We start from the raw sequence: 16,787 nt of genomic DNA on the forward strand, positions 1-16,787 counted from the left end.
ACACACTTTGTATTATGCGTATTTTAGAAGGAATAACTCTTTGCAATGCGTGTATTTTTTCATCTATTTTTCACCGTTTCTTAACAATAATTGCCCACCCCTGGATTAAAGGCATGTGAAAACAGCACGGCAGTCGTATAATTTCAACTTTGTGCCAGATTCAATGAACCCGACAATTAACCGCGGTGTATTTCGCACCTATTTCGTGTAATCGCGATAAAAACTTGATCGAATAGGACACAATAGTCGATCCATTGTGCGTCGTTTCTAGCTTCCTGTGCATGTCGCGCGACCCGTAATTAAGCATAATGCGACGTCGCGTCGCACTGCTTTGTGTCGCGCGTCGTAAACGACGAGATGTGCGCGCGACAGAAACGTCGCTCGTTGTTTTCTCTTGCTTCAATCGACGCGCCGCCGCGATTTCACGCAGAAAAAGGGACTGGCGCCGGCGTGTGAATTTGCGCACCTACAACAACTTCTAGCGATCGTATAGCGACTGTGAGCGCGAGTTTCGAAAAAAAGTTAGCTGCCGCGTTTAGGGTGCTTTCGCGAAAGGCTCAGAGAAGGCAGTCGTTGACCTGCTATTTCTTGCAAACGACTCGACTTTTAGATAATGTTAGCGTTTAAAAATGTGCAAAATTTGTGTTTTTTTAGTTTTTCTACAGTTTTCGGCATTGTTTTATGTTTTTTATGTTGATTTTTAGATCTTTAGAAGTTTTTCAGTTTTTGATGTTGTTTTCTGTTTTCTAGAGTTTAAACAGCAGTTAGGAAACCTGTTTGTAAAGGATTCAGCAAAATCGGTGTTTTTTTACAGCAATCCGATTGCCGCAGTTCCAAAAACCAAAGCGGACACATTTTCGACTGGCGACATTCTCATCGGCGCCCAGTGAAGCAATCCAGCGCAAACAAGCCGTAAATTACTCGTCCGCCGTTCGAGCAGATAGAAAGATAAGCGGGCGCCTTTCAAAACGCACAAAATACACGCCCAGCCAATTCGACCAACACCGAACATTAAGACAAACATCGCGCGCGTTTAAACAAAGACTTTGCGCGCCCATCAAGCGAGACTGTATCGGACAGCGGCAAAACACGGCGAGATAATATTTCGCGAGGCTTCTTTTTTTTCCTGCCCTGTCAATCAGTGTTGGAGCGAGACTCGGCGACTGTGCAGCTTGCGACAAACTACAGCAAAGACATCGACTATGGCGCACAAATTCTGCGGGAAACAAGTGATCAGATTCCGGCTCAATGGTTTCAGCTTTCCTGGTGTATCTTTCGGCGGGATTGTTTTGATGTTCGGACTGTTGTGTACTCTCGGAAATGGAGAGTTGTCTCAAGAAAGCAACCGGCAAAACAAACGTGAGTTGAAATCAATATTTGCATGCCCCGTTATCGCGCGCTAACCATTCTTCGCCCCTCCGGTGACTTTATAGAGACAACCAGGCCTTATCCCGTTTACCAAATAAACTAGCTTTGTAACTGACAGCACTCTAGGCGTTGCTGACAGCTTTGAGATATTAAAATAGGCTTGTTGGTGTTTACAAAGGGAACGTTACTGGTTACTAATGTACCAACGTAAGTAAATACTTGTATGATGTTTGTGCTATAACTAATAACCTAGAAACAGCAAAGTTATGTAACCTTTTCGTTTGACCAACTTATAGGTATGCTTTGTTTTTGTTATTACCAGTTTAGCCAATGATTTGTTTTGAGTGTTTAGTTGAGGCAGGGTCCGTTCGTTTTAATTAAAAGCTGCTTTACTTGTTCCACACCTTGCTTAAAAAGCTGCTGGTTTTCCTGGTATGCGCGCTGCAAAGAGCCACAGGCCTACATCAGATAGCAACGGGTATTTAGGCAGGCGCTGAGGCATAAACAAGCAACAAACAGGGAAAGTAACCCTAAATGAACGCACTTCACATTAAAGGGCTAAGCCAGCAGAAAGTTTCGCAATAGATCACTGGTTTTCAAACGTTTTCATCTTTTTGCTTTTTGAAAGCAATTGCGAATCAATTTTTTTTAAAGCACAATAATTACTACAACATTGAAATCAGTGCTCATACGACTATTCAATGTATACAGGCTTTGAAATGTTTACTGTTTATCATTAAAACTCATTGACGTTCATGGGTTCATCTAAAATTCTAAAATAAATCATCAGTTTAAACCATAATTTAAAAAATTGAAGCATATTGGCTGGAGGTTGTTGGACGTAGATTGATATATCAAAGCCCATGCATATTGCACAATACCTAGCATTTTGTGAATGTTTCGAAAAAATCTTTATTCAAATTTAAAAGATGTTCGCTTAGAATTTAAAGGCACGTCTAACGAGTCTCCTTCACTTTTATTTCCCCGAGAATATTTTAAAGTTATAGTAGTGGTTGACGTTAATGCACTACCGACCCCAGGTCGAAAACCACTGCAATGTATGCTGTCAACTATAGATTCCAATGCTGTGAAAAGCCCTTGACGCTCAGTAACCGGATTCAAGGGTCAACGTGTTGGCTTCCTTTTTTAAAGCGACCTGGTTATTGTGCGGAAAAGACGGATAGGTGTCCAGAGCAAACGAGAGATCCTTGTTGTAGAATAAACAATCGCGCGGTCGCTATCTTTCCGCTCAGCTGGGCGCCGCCAGCGAAACCAAAACGACTTCACTCGCCCAAACCATCGGCGCCTCTTCTCTGTTTATGCCCAAAACGCGGCGTTTCTAGCGCTAAACTGAATCGCTTCGCTTGCTGTATGTCAGGGGTTCTTAAACTGGGGTCCATGGACCCCTTGGATTGCGAAAACTAAATTTAGGGGGTCCATGAAGGCCTAATTTAAATATTGGTGTATATTTAAACAAGAATCAATTTGTTTTTTCAAAAAGAGTTTAATTGAAAAAAAAAATCGTTTTTGCACTGTATTTCACTTTTACATTTTTTGGACCGAATACAGCAGACTTGTCTTTCTGTATAGTGACGTCAATTTATAACGTCATCTCTAAACTTTTTTTTGCCTACCCTTGTCAATGCGAAAGAGAAAAAATAGGGCTCCGCAGAAAAAGGAAGTTTAAGAACCACAGTTTTTTAAATGATAAACCAGTGGTTTGAAAGAGTATTTATAAGAACGCATCAAACCTGAATCAGTTTTGTTAACATTAAGAAACTGCAAATTTCAACCAGAAAATAGAGACATTTAGTTATGTATACGTGGGTACTTGGCACTGATAGCTGTTCACTAAAAAAAAAACTCACAATTTCCTTTGTGCTTGCGGCTTTTTTGAAGTGGAAACACAAGCCATTGGTCAAGGGGTACCTGAAGGTCAAAACACCCCTCTTTTGTAGTGGTAGGAGGCATTCGGACGCAGGTCAGCCCTTTGACCATTCACTAAAACCACACAGTAAATGGCCGTAGCACGGTGGTCAGTCGAAGCTCGTGTTTTTTCAGTGTCGCGTTACAAGTTTTTCGACGAGGGATTAGCTGGTCTTTACGCTCTACAGCGCTGCAATGTTTCGCTTGCTTTCTCCTAAGCTGGTCTTGTTTTGACGTTCCGTGTTTGCAAAGCTATTCGGCGTTTTCTGTTGTTGAACGTTGTGTACAGAATGCGAGGAAACTGTTTTGATCGCAATCGCAAAACGCATTTGTGGCAAACGTGGTTATTACCAAAACACTATTGTCGTAGAATGTTGAAGGGCGCATTGCAATATTCATTGCACAGAGAACGGTAAAAAAACAGCTTTAAGTAACGTTGGGCTAAAAAATCCTTTTGTAATGTGCCCTTTTTTGCTTCCAATTAAATTTCAAACGCGTTCTATATAACATATATATGCGTATTGTAACATAAAAAATACAACAATCGAAATCACATTTAGGCCATTTAGGGTAAGACGTAGTAAGAATATCAAAGCCCACACAGTAGGTAGCATTTTGAAATTTTCGAATATATTTTTATTCGTTTTGGTCTTAATGTCTTGATGTGGGATATTCTTACTTACGTCTAACTAAACCTCCAACCACTGTTATCATAAGTTGGGGTAAGACTTTCTACATATTATAAGTTAGGCGACCTATAATGTTATTTTACTGTTTTCTCTAGTAGGTAAGAAACAACCCGCTTTTGTAACCCTTGTTTCACGCGCATAAGTAACAAATTCCATTCGAGGCTATTTAGAGTGGGTCCCAATTACCCAACTCCCATGGGGGTAGGGGTTGATATGACGTAATCCCTTTCTCAGCGTATTTCACCCTTGCTCACCTTCCCTCAACAGCAATGCATGCGATAATGAGAAGTGATTATAAAAACTTAGGGATATCTGATAAAATCGGAACGGAACCGATATCCGATGCCAAGTTGTAGTTTGTCCGATATTAGGGTTGTATCGTTGCCGATCCTAAACCAAATTAATGTAGGCATATCTGTTATGACTTGCGATTAAACGCAGCGATTCTGCCTTAAACACCTAATTTATTAAAACATATTATGTTGACAACTGGTCGTAACGAAATTCGCATCGCTAAAAAAACTTTAAAAAAACTACCTTTGAGCGTTTCAATTTCATCAATTTTGCTAGTAAATGAAAGTTTTGCCAACTTAAATTAGGCAGAGGATTTTACTTTTTCACGCTTTAGTATTTTTCACATAAAAACACACCACGTTTTAAAGTGACTTAGTGTCACGTTTAGACGTGAATTTGTGACGTCATCCCTAAAAAAATGCTTGCCCCCCCGAATAAAAATCCTCGCCTAACCGACCCGAGTTTAGCTCCGCCGAAACGAGGCAAGCCGGCCCTGACACTAATAAGATTTGTCAGGGCTACAAAATGCGATAAGGATCTACGTTCTGGCTAGTTGGCCGAATCGCTCTTGTTCCGACAAAACGACGATGTTTGTTTAATTACTGCGCCGCTGTTTTACGATGCTTATCGCTGCTTGCCCCAACAACAAACAACGGAGGAGATTGTTCGCTTGTTGGGAGGCCGAGGGCTCGTTCCAAAAAACACGCAAGCGTCGTTTTTTGTTGTGTTTTAAATAAATACTAAAATAGGAAAATACTGTAAGAAGATAAACGCAGTAAGAATATTAAGGCCCAATATATTAAAATTAAATAAAGATTTATTTGAAACGATAACAGCGTTTAAAAAATGAAAAAAAATTGAGAAAATTGGAAAACATGTAAAATATACGTAGCAAGAATATCGAAGCACAATATATTGAAATTAAATAAAGATTTCTTCAAAACGTTCGCAAAATGCTGCCTACATTTCTGTATAGGCTTTGATATTCTTATTGTGTCTCACTACAACCTCAACTATAATGCTCCAAACTGTATTAGCTTTTATAATTATGTGCCCGAAATAAAAATCAAATTTAAGATCATGTTTTATTTAGTTGTTAATGGACTCGAAACGCTTGTTGAACTTATAGCAGTGTTTTTATTTGTATGTTTTTCCTACTTTTCTGAGAGTTTTGTCAACGAATACGTTAAAAGGTGTTTTGGGAGACTTAAGTTGTTTTTTGGAGCCCTATACAGTTTATTTAAATATCTAAAACGGCCAGAAATTGTTAAATTTTCTCTGTCTTCTGAAAAAAAAAAATTTCTGCGCGAACTGACAAATGCAAAGCAGCAATGTAGCCTTTCCGCACTTCACTTAGCCGTTGTTATTCGTCAAGTGGTGTTTACATTGGCACAACAAATACCCCACTAATGGTGACTGCCTTGGCCTGTTAATTGCGTCGATAATGCGCGCATGGCATGAAGGAATTTTGTGCAAGTAAGGCCAAGGTTAAATTGAGCCTGGTTCAACTTTATATTGGTGCGTTTCATTATTAACCTATAGAGCGTAGTTGAAGCTAAGAACCGATACCTGAAAAAATAACGTTTTTGTATTCCAGAACCGCTACCTGACCTTTGTACGTATTTCTATAACCAATCATTATTTTCGAATAATACAAAAAGTTTCGCGGCTCGCAAGCAGATAATGTAATATTGTAATATAAGCAAAAATAGGCAATATCAGAAAATAAACAACATTGCCAAACCAACTTCCGAACGGGTTATTTCTTAGGTTTTCAATTTAATATTTTTTGTCAGGAACCGTATAGTTAGCGTTTGTTGTTAAATAAGGTTTCTAAAAATTGCCTTACTTAGCGCAAAACGTCAAATGGATCGCAAAGCATTACAAATGCATAATTTGATTTAATATGTGTTATCGAATCGGCACCGATTTCATATTTGGGATAGTCGAGATACTGCAACTTGTCATATGATATCAGCTCCGAACCGATGTTATCGTACATTGTAACTCTAACAGTTGCAGCAAGCTAAAACCGAACAAGTCGCAAAAAGCAGTCGAAAGAAAAACACCAAAGGTCAAAAAGTCGGCGTCGCTAATGCCACAAAAGCACTTTCGCCCAGCGCCATTTTTATGCTCAGCTGCCCCCGTTACTTTTCCACTTTCCTGGGTACTTTGTCGACGACTTGAGCCCCCGTCGGGACCCAGGGGGTCGCAATGGGTCAGCGGGCGCGAAACAACGATTTAGAGCGCCCGGGCGCGCTTTCAACACGTACAGAGTTGCTAATTGAGGCCCCTGCACCCCCTGGCTGGCCATAACCAGGCCGCAACGCCCTGAAAATTCCAGGGGGGGTTGTAGCTGAGGGGTGCGGCCCGTAAACCTTTGTAATGGATCGTTTAGTTTGTGACAAGTCGCGTTTAGCGCTGATGACAATAAGTGAGGCGCCTGTTATGACGGACGTGTTATTCGTGTTTTAACGCATTCTGGTCGTATTTGACATCGAAAGTGCTTTTTCTTGTGGTTTTTGAATTCTGCGACGAAAACACATTTTACTCCCGGGTGCGATCTGAAAACTGAATAGTTGCTTTTAGAAGTGTCTGTGGCCAAAAATATCGGTTGTAACTCCCATTTCGGTTATTCTTTTTTAAAGCGTTTTTTGGTGTTTGTTTAATGTCGCCCATATTTTTGTCAATTCATGGTTTCAATTTTAACTATCTTTCTACATAAAGATTTTGGTTGGTTTAAAAATCACCGTTTCCGAACCAAGATCGACTCAAGTCAGTTTTTTTAGGATTTATACGCACTTTACCTTGGACAGGTGTTGTTTCTATGAAATTTGATACCGTGCCTTGCACAGGCGTTTTCACGCAAAATCTGACACCGTACCTTTAGCGCACGCAGCCTTGTTTTCTCAAGAAACCGCTCACCAAGTTCAAGGTTAACCTTAAAGGCACAAAAGGCCGCTTGTAGAAAACTAAAAAACGACTGTTCCGCCCAAAGCGGCGTTTTTTCGGGTTCCTGCCTAGGTTTCCATTCGTCAAAGACTGAAAGCTGCTGGTTTTAAGTGGCCTAAGCTTTAAACAGGCGCCGACACAACCCTCTACCGTCACGGTAGGATGCCATTACAAAACTTGCGTTTCCCGCCAGCACCGGGGGTCACTAAGGGTCACGGTCACGCATGGCCGCCCTGAGACAATCGCTCATATTCAAAGGATTACAAACGAGGCAAGGAAGAACATTCTTTATCGACTGTTAATAGGAAAAAGCCTTAAAACGTTTGAAAATTTAATGACAGCGGCTTGTGAGAAATGTTACACCTGCAAAAGTTCACGTATTGTTATTATTATTTAATTTCCCTGAAAAAATTGCTTAAAACGGTAGAAACTTAACTATCAGCCATGTGTTTAAATAGTGTTATTTATGTGGCACTGCTTTTTTAGATTTACGTGGCTAAAATATGCAAAGAATACAAAAAGTTTAGGCCCTTGGCATGTGGTTTAATTGGAATTTAAATTAAAACTGTTCTACAAAAGCGGCCCATAATATCATCAAAATGTTAAAATCCCAAATTAAATAAATGTGCCCCTGGTGAGTCAAAACATACTTAATAAGGGCTGATCCTTAAATTAGTTTAATAAAACTGCACACCATGTTGTAATCTGTTTGTGTATAATCAGTCTATATCCAACTGAACGTCAAATTAAATTTAATAAGCGTAATCTTTCGGGGTTATAAAATAAAATCAACTGCTGTGTAAAGGCATGCTTAAAACCACGTTCTCTGCAAGGCAGGGGTTCTTAAACTTATTTAACGCGGTCCTCTGAAAAAATATTGTGGTTTGCGTTGGCCAGAGTTGGCGTAACATTTTTAGAGATGACGTCATAAAGCAAGAAAACCTGACGAAATCTGCTGTTTTTCTTTAAAAAAATGTAAAACTAAAATGGATTCTACAAACATTCAAAAAGGCTCCAAAACTTTTTTTAAGTAATTTATTTTTGTTCCATCTTTTAAATATTACACCAAGTATTAATCAGGCCTTCATGTACCCCCTAAAACTAGTTCATGACTTCGTGTAGGTTCAAGGGGTCGACGGAATAAAAAACTGCACGCCATGTTGTGAGCTGATTGCATGTTATCCGTCTATACCCAACTGAACGATCAAATTAAATTCAATAAGCGTAATCGGCCAAGGTTATAGAACAACAACTGTTGTGCAGGTTTAAAATCACGTTCACTGCCCCTAAGGAATACACCAATCGACTGTACCTCAATGACTTAAGTTAGAACAACTGCCCAGCCGTATTACTAAAGTCCCTTAAGCCGGTATGTACGCTCGACTGGGCCTACTTGGATTAGCAAGATTCAAGTCGGTATTTATCGCCTGTCTTGGGGGAATTAGACAAAAACAACCCCTACCCCCCTGTAGACTTAGCCAACTAGATAATCTAGTAAACTAGTACGTCGAATTAGAGCTTTTTCTGCTTATTGGAATCCTAATTCAATTTGAAGTTGCTTTTTGCTCTAGTTTTAATTATATTTCCATTTTATCTAAAATAAACTCCTTTTTTAGTTTCTCAAGTCGAGACAAGTGAATTAACTTGAATAGTGCCTTTCTTGAAAAAAAAAGAACTGTGGCAATTATAGTTTTTGAGTAAAATGTTTTTGTCAAACAGAAGTGTGAATCAACTAAAGGTTCGGGTTTAGATTTTACTTTGATTTCTAGTTTTTGCGCACTCGTTATTTAAGTTCTAATCTGCATTTCGCAAACTAAAAAACTGATAGCTTAATTCCAGTCTAATTTTAAAAGCTAAAATATATCTTTGGAGGTTTTAGTTGGGCATAATAGTAATATCAAATCCCATCAAAGTAGGTAGCATTTTGAACGTTTCGAATAAATCTTTATTTAATTTCAACACCCAAAATCAATTTAGTAACTAGTTGTCCAAGTCTGGCACTGAGAGATTGGCACGAAAAATAGTGGCCCCTCAGGGATAATAATCTGGCTGGTAATGTCGTCGTTGCTTATTCTACGATTTCCGGATTTTGGCGGAGTCTAAGTACGATTAACGTCGGCTACTGGGATCTCATTTCCCTAATCACTCGCATTATAATTGTTGGGCTTATTGTTTAAGTCGCGAATGAGCTTTGTTTTTTGTGCTTTGCGCAACGATTAAAACGCCGGTTTGGGAGGCGGTCGTTGTTTGAAGTCCCGACGGGTTTGGAATTCAGTCTTTTGGTTGTAGGACGGTCGCTTGGATTTATTAAATCACTGCGTAATTCGATATTTACTTGGTTTGGGAATGTCGCTTGTAATAATTTATGCCGCAGTCCACTGTCTGTATTTTGTGATTTATAGAGGTAGCTTGTATTTGCGCAAGACCTGTATTGCGTCTTACTTTGAAGTTCATCTTTGCCGTTAAAACATTTTAATAAGCTATGTTTACCGCCATTATTTATATTCGTTGATTAATACATCTAGACTATATTTGATATACTTTGATTGTTTTCAATGCAAACTTAAACGCTCTGGTCAATTCCTGTGTTCTTTGATTAATTACCATTAAAATAGAGTCTTAAGTTTGCACCATAATTGTTGGAGGGTTTATTAAGACGTTAAGTAGGAATACAAACGCCCGTACAGACTATAGGAAACACTTTAAACGTTTCGAATAGTACTATATTGATTTTCAGCATGGTCCAAAATGTTACCCACTTCTATATAGGTTCTGATATTTACTACTCGGATTGTCATACGCTAAAAAAATTATTTAAATTGGCCCATTTTAGGAGTAGCAACATTGAAAAATGTAAAGAACCACTCTTTAAAGCTTTAAAAACGTGCCACTGAAAAAGTTTTTTTGTAGTTTGATTGATACAAACTCGCCGCAAACACGACGGCAGGTGTCAATTTGTGGAATTCGCCCCAGAAACCCTAAACCCCTGCTCATTGCACAACAGCAGCAACTGTTAATAAGCTCATAGAGTTGGCGAAAAAACGTCAATCATTGTTCGCACGAAACTCTCTCGTTCCCGTAGAACATATGACGAATATGTACCGAAAAAAGTAAACCCTACAAGAAGCTATGTCCTCTTAACCAAATAACAAGAAAATAACGAACGCCGCTAACAAATAAGGCCAAAAAAACGAACACCCCCCAATAATCCGTAGCACTTCAAAAAGCCCTTACAAGGCCGCCAGCGAAACCGGATGATTCGGTGGGTTAAAGTGGGACCTAATTACGCCTCTTACCCCGTTAAGTTACCCCTTTTTACCCCTTTCGCTACGCCCGGATTAGGTTTGCGTGTCTGCTATGCCCGCATTGAAAGCCCTCGGCCTATTTGCTCCATCATAAGCGAAACGGGCTCGCTTTGGGAATGTAAGGTTCGATTTATCATCAAACTGTGCGTTTGTGGTCAATTTATGCATTAAATCAGGGGTTTCTAAACTTGGTTCGTGACCCCTTGGGAGTCTGTGAAGGCCTAATTGATTCTTCGTGTGTAAGTAAAAAAAAAAAAGCAGAAATCTTTCCAAAGCTAAAAGTTTAATAAAAAAACACTTTGGCGCTTTCTTCTGAATCGTATTTAGACTTCATTTCAGTTTTACTTTTGTTGAAACGAAAACAGCAGGAACACAATACACGGGTCTCTTTAGTAACTTCAACAAAAATATTACAGCCATAATATTGAGTTATTGCTGAAACGTCTGTAAATTGCGAAATGTCGCTTTTATCGAAAACAGCAGGATTTTAAGTATTTTTTGACGTCAATTTATGACGTCATTCTGGAAGTATCTTGCCAACCCTAGTCCACGCGAACCAAACATTTTTTGAGGGATCTGCGTTGGAAATACTTTTAAGAGCCCCCACATTAAACGCTTTGTAGTTTTTTGTCGTTTTAAATTTTGTAGCTTTGTTGTTAAGTTCAGAAAAAATAGGCTAACGTCTGAAATCCCGAATAAAAGCCAGGATCTTGCTTTTTTAAATGAACTAATATTGGGTTCACATTAACTGATGATAATAGAAGCTCGTATCGAAACGTCTTAATCAAAATGATTTCAATTTACTCGACCTTTTTGGCTTCGACATTCATTGTCAAGCTATTTGTTACAGACTTTTCACCAAACCTAACTTATAAGTTAAACAAAAAACCCTTAAGTATCAAAACTCATTTATAAGCCGATAAACACCCTAAAGCCGACAAAGACAGGCAATTTTAATCCTTCGAGAAAAATGCGTGTCTGGAAACGAAAGGGTTAAACAGAACTACAGCTTAAACAACCCAGACACCCTAAGACCCCATGTTTCACCCTATCCCTAGCTCCACTTAAGCCCCATTCACCCTGTTCTCATTACAGCGTTACGCCCCTATGGAAACTGAAGGGGTCCCGCTGGGGCCTTCACCCTCTTTTAGGGGTGATAAGGACCCGTATAGGCGCCTCCTGCGCCAAACCCTTTGGGGAGCTGGGGCTTAAACGTCACTTTGGGTGGCGTTGCGTGTCCAGCTAAAATAATAACACGCCGGCTGCTGTACTTACTTACTTGGCGTTATCTCTCGAAAAAACGCTTTATAATCTCGCGTGCTGTTTAAAAGCGCTTTGAATGGCGTATTTTAGAATTTGGGCGAAAAAAACGAGCTGTAATCTTTTGGGGAAAGTCTTTAATTAGCTTTGGCGGTTTTTGAAGTTTTTTTTCAAACTGCAACGGGATATGCCTTCTGGACAGCTGAACACACCTGGTGGGTTTTGGTGATAACTGATAAGTTTCTTGCTTTTGCTATTATCGGCTTTACCTTTGTGAACTTGGTGGCAATTTGACTTTAAATTAGTAAACAAAATGGTTGACAATTAGGGGACAGTTTAAATACGTTTAACAACTCCTTAGTATTTTGTTGCGAATCGAACATTCACTCTTTACCCAGAAACAAGGGCTATAGTAGGAAAAATAATACTTAATTGATATCATGTGGTAAGGATAAATAAACAAGAGATCTAAAGCACTTTACGGGTGGCTATTTGGAATTTTTTTATTACATTTTTAAAACTGAAGCGTCCGATATAGGTTTTAAAAAGCTTAAAATATAAGAAAAGTAATTTGACCAAAATTATTTCATGCAATCAAAATGCCCGTCTAAGCGGTACTTTTTAGGTTTTATTACATTTTGTAAAGTGCCTTTTTTGAAAAAAAACGCAAGTGAAAAAGTTATACCTCAACAACCCTATATGTGTGTCACACTGCATACATTATATAGATACGCAAAGGTTAATTACCGGTTTAGTTATTTCAGCTGATTTCAGCTGCGAAACATTTCACAAAGCCCTTGCGAAATGCTTTGAAATACACACTTAAATCTTTCAACACCCCAAACACCAAAGACTCTGAAAAAACGCAGCGAACTATGGAACACAAACCGAGACGAGGCCAAACAGCTTCAGACCGCTAGTGAAAATAAAACGTGCCCAAACCAAAACACACAAAACCAGCTTTTTTACTTTTACCCTCAAAAGCCAAAAAGCGACATTTAAGAAGCTAAGGTTGGCGCCGACGTTTCAGGAATGTAACCTTGGCCGACGGCGCCATGGGAACCGGGGGACCCTGGGGTCATTTCGTGGCCCCCGTTCGGCGTCAAGGGTCAGTGGGCCTGCGGGAAAAGGGTGTGGGCCAAAAGGGGCACTCAGCGCGCCTGTGAGGCAAGTTTGACCCACTTGGGTCCAAATAAACAAAGGGGTAACTTTAGACTTCTGGGTCGTGCACGGTTTTCGCCGCTAAAGTTTCGCTTTCAAATTTTTATCTTTTGAGTTGTGGCGAAGAAACGGGGTGTTTCTAAAAGTGGGGGTGAATAGGGGTTAGGGGGGTTGGCGTCTCGCGTACTTAGGGGGCGCTTAGCGAGACCCCGCCTATAATCTTACACAACATCGTCGCTTCAGTACAACACGACTTTAGCTGTTTTTTTCACGCGCCAAAGCCCTGATGAGACCTTTTCATAAGAGGTCGAGTGCCTATGTTCTGTGTGCAAAGCTGTGCGCCTTCTTTCTTTAGCTTTCTTGGCCAGTTGTTATTGGCTCCGCTTTTTAACCGCATCGTTTTGTGATTTTTTTAACCCTGGTACAAACACTAGATGGGTGTCAGATAATATCGGATCGGTGACGATGTCCGATATAAAGTAGTAGTATCGGCAATCGTCCGATATTATTGATTATTATCGGTTCCAGCACGATACCATGTTCATATAGGAACTTTAGCTTAGAAATGTCCGATAGTATCGGATCGGAACAGATACTCGATACCAAGTGGTAGTATCGGTATTCGTCCGATACTAGGGTGGCATCTGTGCCGATCAGATACCGAGTCGATATAGGAATTTCATTCATGATTTGCGCGGAAACGCAGCAATTCAACCTTGAAAAATATACATTTATTAAAATTAGCGTTGGTTACATCTGCAGATAGCTAAACTTCTTCCCGCTAGAGCAAATTTTGATCGCATAACTTTAAATGTTTCATCTATTTGCTTGTTTGAACGTGGTAAAGACATGATTTGGTTTCGAACCGGTTCGCGATACTGAATGTAAAAAATATCGGAATTTTCGCCAGTAATCGTTTTTTCCTCCTAGCAGCTGAAACTGGGCAGATTCAAATTATAAACTTGCATTTATATAGGTTAAATTGGCCAAACTTTCGGTTTATACCGTTGCATGGCACCTTGGCACATACAAGAGATTATTCAAAATCGGAATAAAAAAATGTATTGGACATCTCTAAAAACACGATCCAATAAAAGCATTTCTACATATTTCCATGTTTATTTGCGACAGCTTTACAGCGTTGGAAAATAATTAAAACAAAGTCAGTTGCTTTGATGTGGTTATCAAACGAGTTGGCTTGATTCCACTCTTCCATTACGCTTTAAGGTGCCTTCCGTAATTTTCTAATTAAAAATCATTAAAGTTTAACGGTTTTCCATCGTTAGCTCCCTGTGTGGCCGCAATTTCATGTAAAACACCGATAGAAGCCAATATACAACACTAATGTGTTTTTGGCTGAGGTTTGAGCGTCCTTTCCGTATTTAGGTTTATTTTGCTGAAAAAAGTGGAAAAGGCTTGCGGGGTGCATGGATCTACTAATGTCAAGCAATTTTTTAGGGAAGTTTTACATAATTGATTGTTAACTGTAGGCAATTGCATATTATCATTTGTTTTTGTTAATGCTGTTTTCAAAGTTCTAGACAATTTTTGTTACCTTGAAAAAAATACTTGTTAAGTTAAGTCATTTGAAAAAATGACCCAATTTCACTTAAGTCAAGTCCGACGTTTACTTAAGTCACCACAACACTGCTGTCTTCTATACTTAGTCAAAATACCCGGGTCTCAAAGTGTATGTTTGTTTCATTCTTTTTATATCTTTTTTTTCGAACCAAGCGCCTTAACGAATTTTGATCTGGATTATAAATCTGCCAAACTAGGCGCCAGAGTTGCAATACCCGTCCCCTTTAATCTACTACCGTTTCCCCAATGCTAAGCCACAACGTTAGCCATATTACACAGGTAGTATATTGGGTCGCCTGCCAAGTTTGCGACCCGATAAAATGCGGTTTGTCACTTTAACAACGAGGCCAACCATTGCCTTGTATGCTCGAGTCCACACACAAGCGACGCATCGGATCTTTGGCGCCAGCTATTGTCACAACAAGCCAATACCACGTGGTTAATCGTTAATCAATTCTCACTCTTTTCCAAAAAAAAACGCTTGACGAGACAAAATTTGACAACTAGAGATAATTCTAGTTGTCTCTATTTTATAGTTCGATGAATTTGAGGGGGGTTATCAAACAGGGGCCCGTGGACCCTCTTGGGGTACATGGACTAGTATTAAGGGGCCAGTGAAGGCCTAATCGGAATATTGATATATAAATTCAAACTAAATTATTTGTCCAAAAGTAAAGAGTAAAATTACGAAAACGTTGGTGCCTTATCCTTAAAAATGCGTATAGACTCAAACTACTTGCTTTACGACATTAATTAGGCGTTATTTGGTGTAAATAACCCCACAAAATAGAATACACTATACACCACACGGGTGATTTTCACCTAGAAAGCGACGTTTTACGTTTCAAGTTCTTTTTTGTCGGTCGCCGCTTCGACTCTAGATTTAGGTCAAAATGAAAAGCGGCAGTAAAACGTTACAACCAACGAAATTACTTTTGTCTAGACCGGAGTCTCTGTAGAGATGCACTTATGGCAATATACAAACGCAAATAGAGCTATGCGGTTTGAAAAACAAGCCAAAGAGTGTACGCTTCAAATAAAAAGGTATATAGGCTTGCCAATCTAGTGTCTAAATCCCTTTGATAGAGTATTGCATATACCGGTATTTATCCAAATTTTTTTTTTATGTAAAGTTACGGATGACTTAAGTTCATTCACAGCGCGTCCGTGGTGCGAAATGGCCATGGCGTCGCTGCTTTGCGCAAGTAAAATTTTACAAGTTTTATTGCCGCAGTTTTAAAAGCGTAATGCGCCGCCTATTGGCTTAACATTAAACGCGAAAAACGCAGGAAAGGTGTCAGTTTCTAAAAACACAGGCGTAATTTACTCAAGAAATTTACCCTTTCCTCCCAATAAAAGTCAGACCGCGAAGACTATTGGCGTAAATTAACCGACTTTTAACTGTTTATCCTCTTGGACCACCGCGTTGATATTTTCCCTGGGTATAGAATTACACGCTCGGGCTCAGAGGGCCTTGCAAGGTTTTTTGTTTGTGGCCATATTCGGTGAAAACGACGTGCGCTTGCTTGTAAACTTGAGTTTGGTTTGACGGGGCGACGCATTTGCTGTCAATCTCACCATGACTGAAAAGAGAGAGAAGTAAAGATTAAGAAAAGAGAAAGGGACGGAAAAGAAAGAAGAAGAATTAACTTAGAAAAAGAGAAAAATATTCGACTCTAAATGAAAAATAGCGAATATGGAAGCAAATTTTGAGTTTGCATTTCCGAATTTACATTTGCACTCTCATCTTGGAACTCGCTTTTGTTAAAAAATGAAGGTACAAAGAAAAAAAAATGCCAATAAAAAACAAAAATAGTAAGTAAAAGCCTATTTTACTGCCCATTTCGAGCCAATTACTTTATTTTTCGGCCCCAGTTTTTCAAACCACTTTCTCGCGAATCCGCATTTAAACTCTCTCCCATCGTGAAACGCGTTTTATGTGCGGTGCGGTCATGTAACAGCGTAAGGTCGCCGTAAACGTGTAGGCGCCCAAATCCGCTTCATGGGTGGCCCACTGGGAACATGGGCGACGGGTTCAGGGTCACAATCGGGCCAACCACTTAGACCCACCGTTGCGCCAAATCACCCCCTCAGACCATGTACTTGATTGAAAACCCCCCTAAACCACTCACTCTCCTAAACCAAATGTAAGGTTGTAAGGCGTCTTGTGGGTTTCTTGGGATTGACGGCTTGGTCTGACTTGCTTGTTTTTCAACCTTGCCTCCGCTGAGATGAAGCGTATTGCTGTTGT

General features: G+C 39.6%; 1 protein-coding gene across 1 annotated transcript in view; it reads left to right on the plus strand.

The window, feature by feature from the left end:
* The first annotated feature begins 758 nt into the window (after positions 1-758).
* The window catches only part of LOC146134618 (uncharacterized), a 60,304-nt gene continuing 44,275 nt past the window's right edge, over positions 759-16,787 (plus strand). Inside the window, exon 1 of the mRNA XM_083396714.1 lies at positions 759-1,359. Within this exon, the coding sequence (XP_083252840.1) occupies positions 1,203-1,359 (157 nt within the window). The 5' untranslated portion in view covers positions 759-1,202. The remainder of the gene's footprint in view (positions 1,360-16,787) is intronic.

Source organism: Ascidiella aspersa, chromosome 9 (assembly GCF_963924565.1).
Source record: "Ascidiella aspersa chromosome 9, kaAscAspe10.2, whole genome shotgun sequence".
Taxonomy (NCBI): Eukaryota; Metazoa; Chordata; class Ascidiacea; order Phlebobranchia; family Ascidiidae; genus Ascidiella; species Ascidiella aspersa.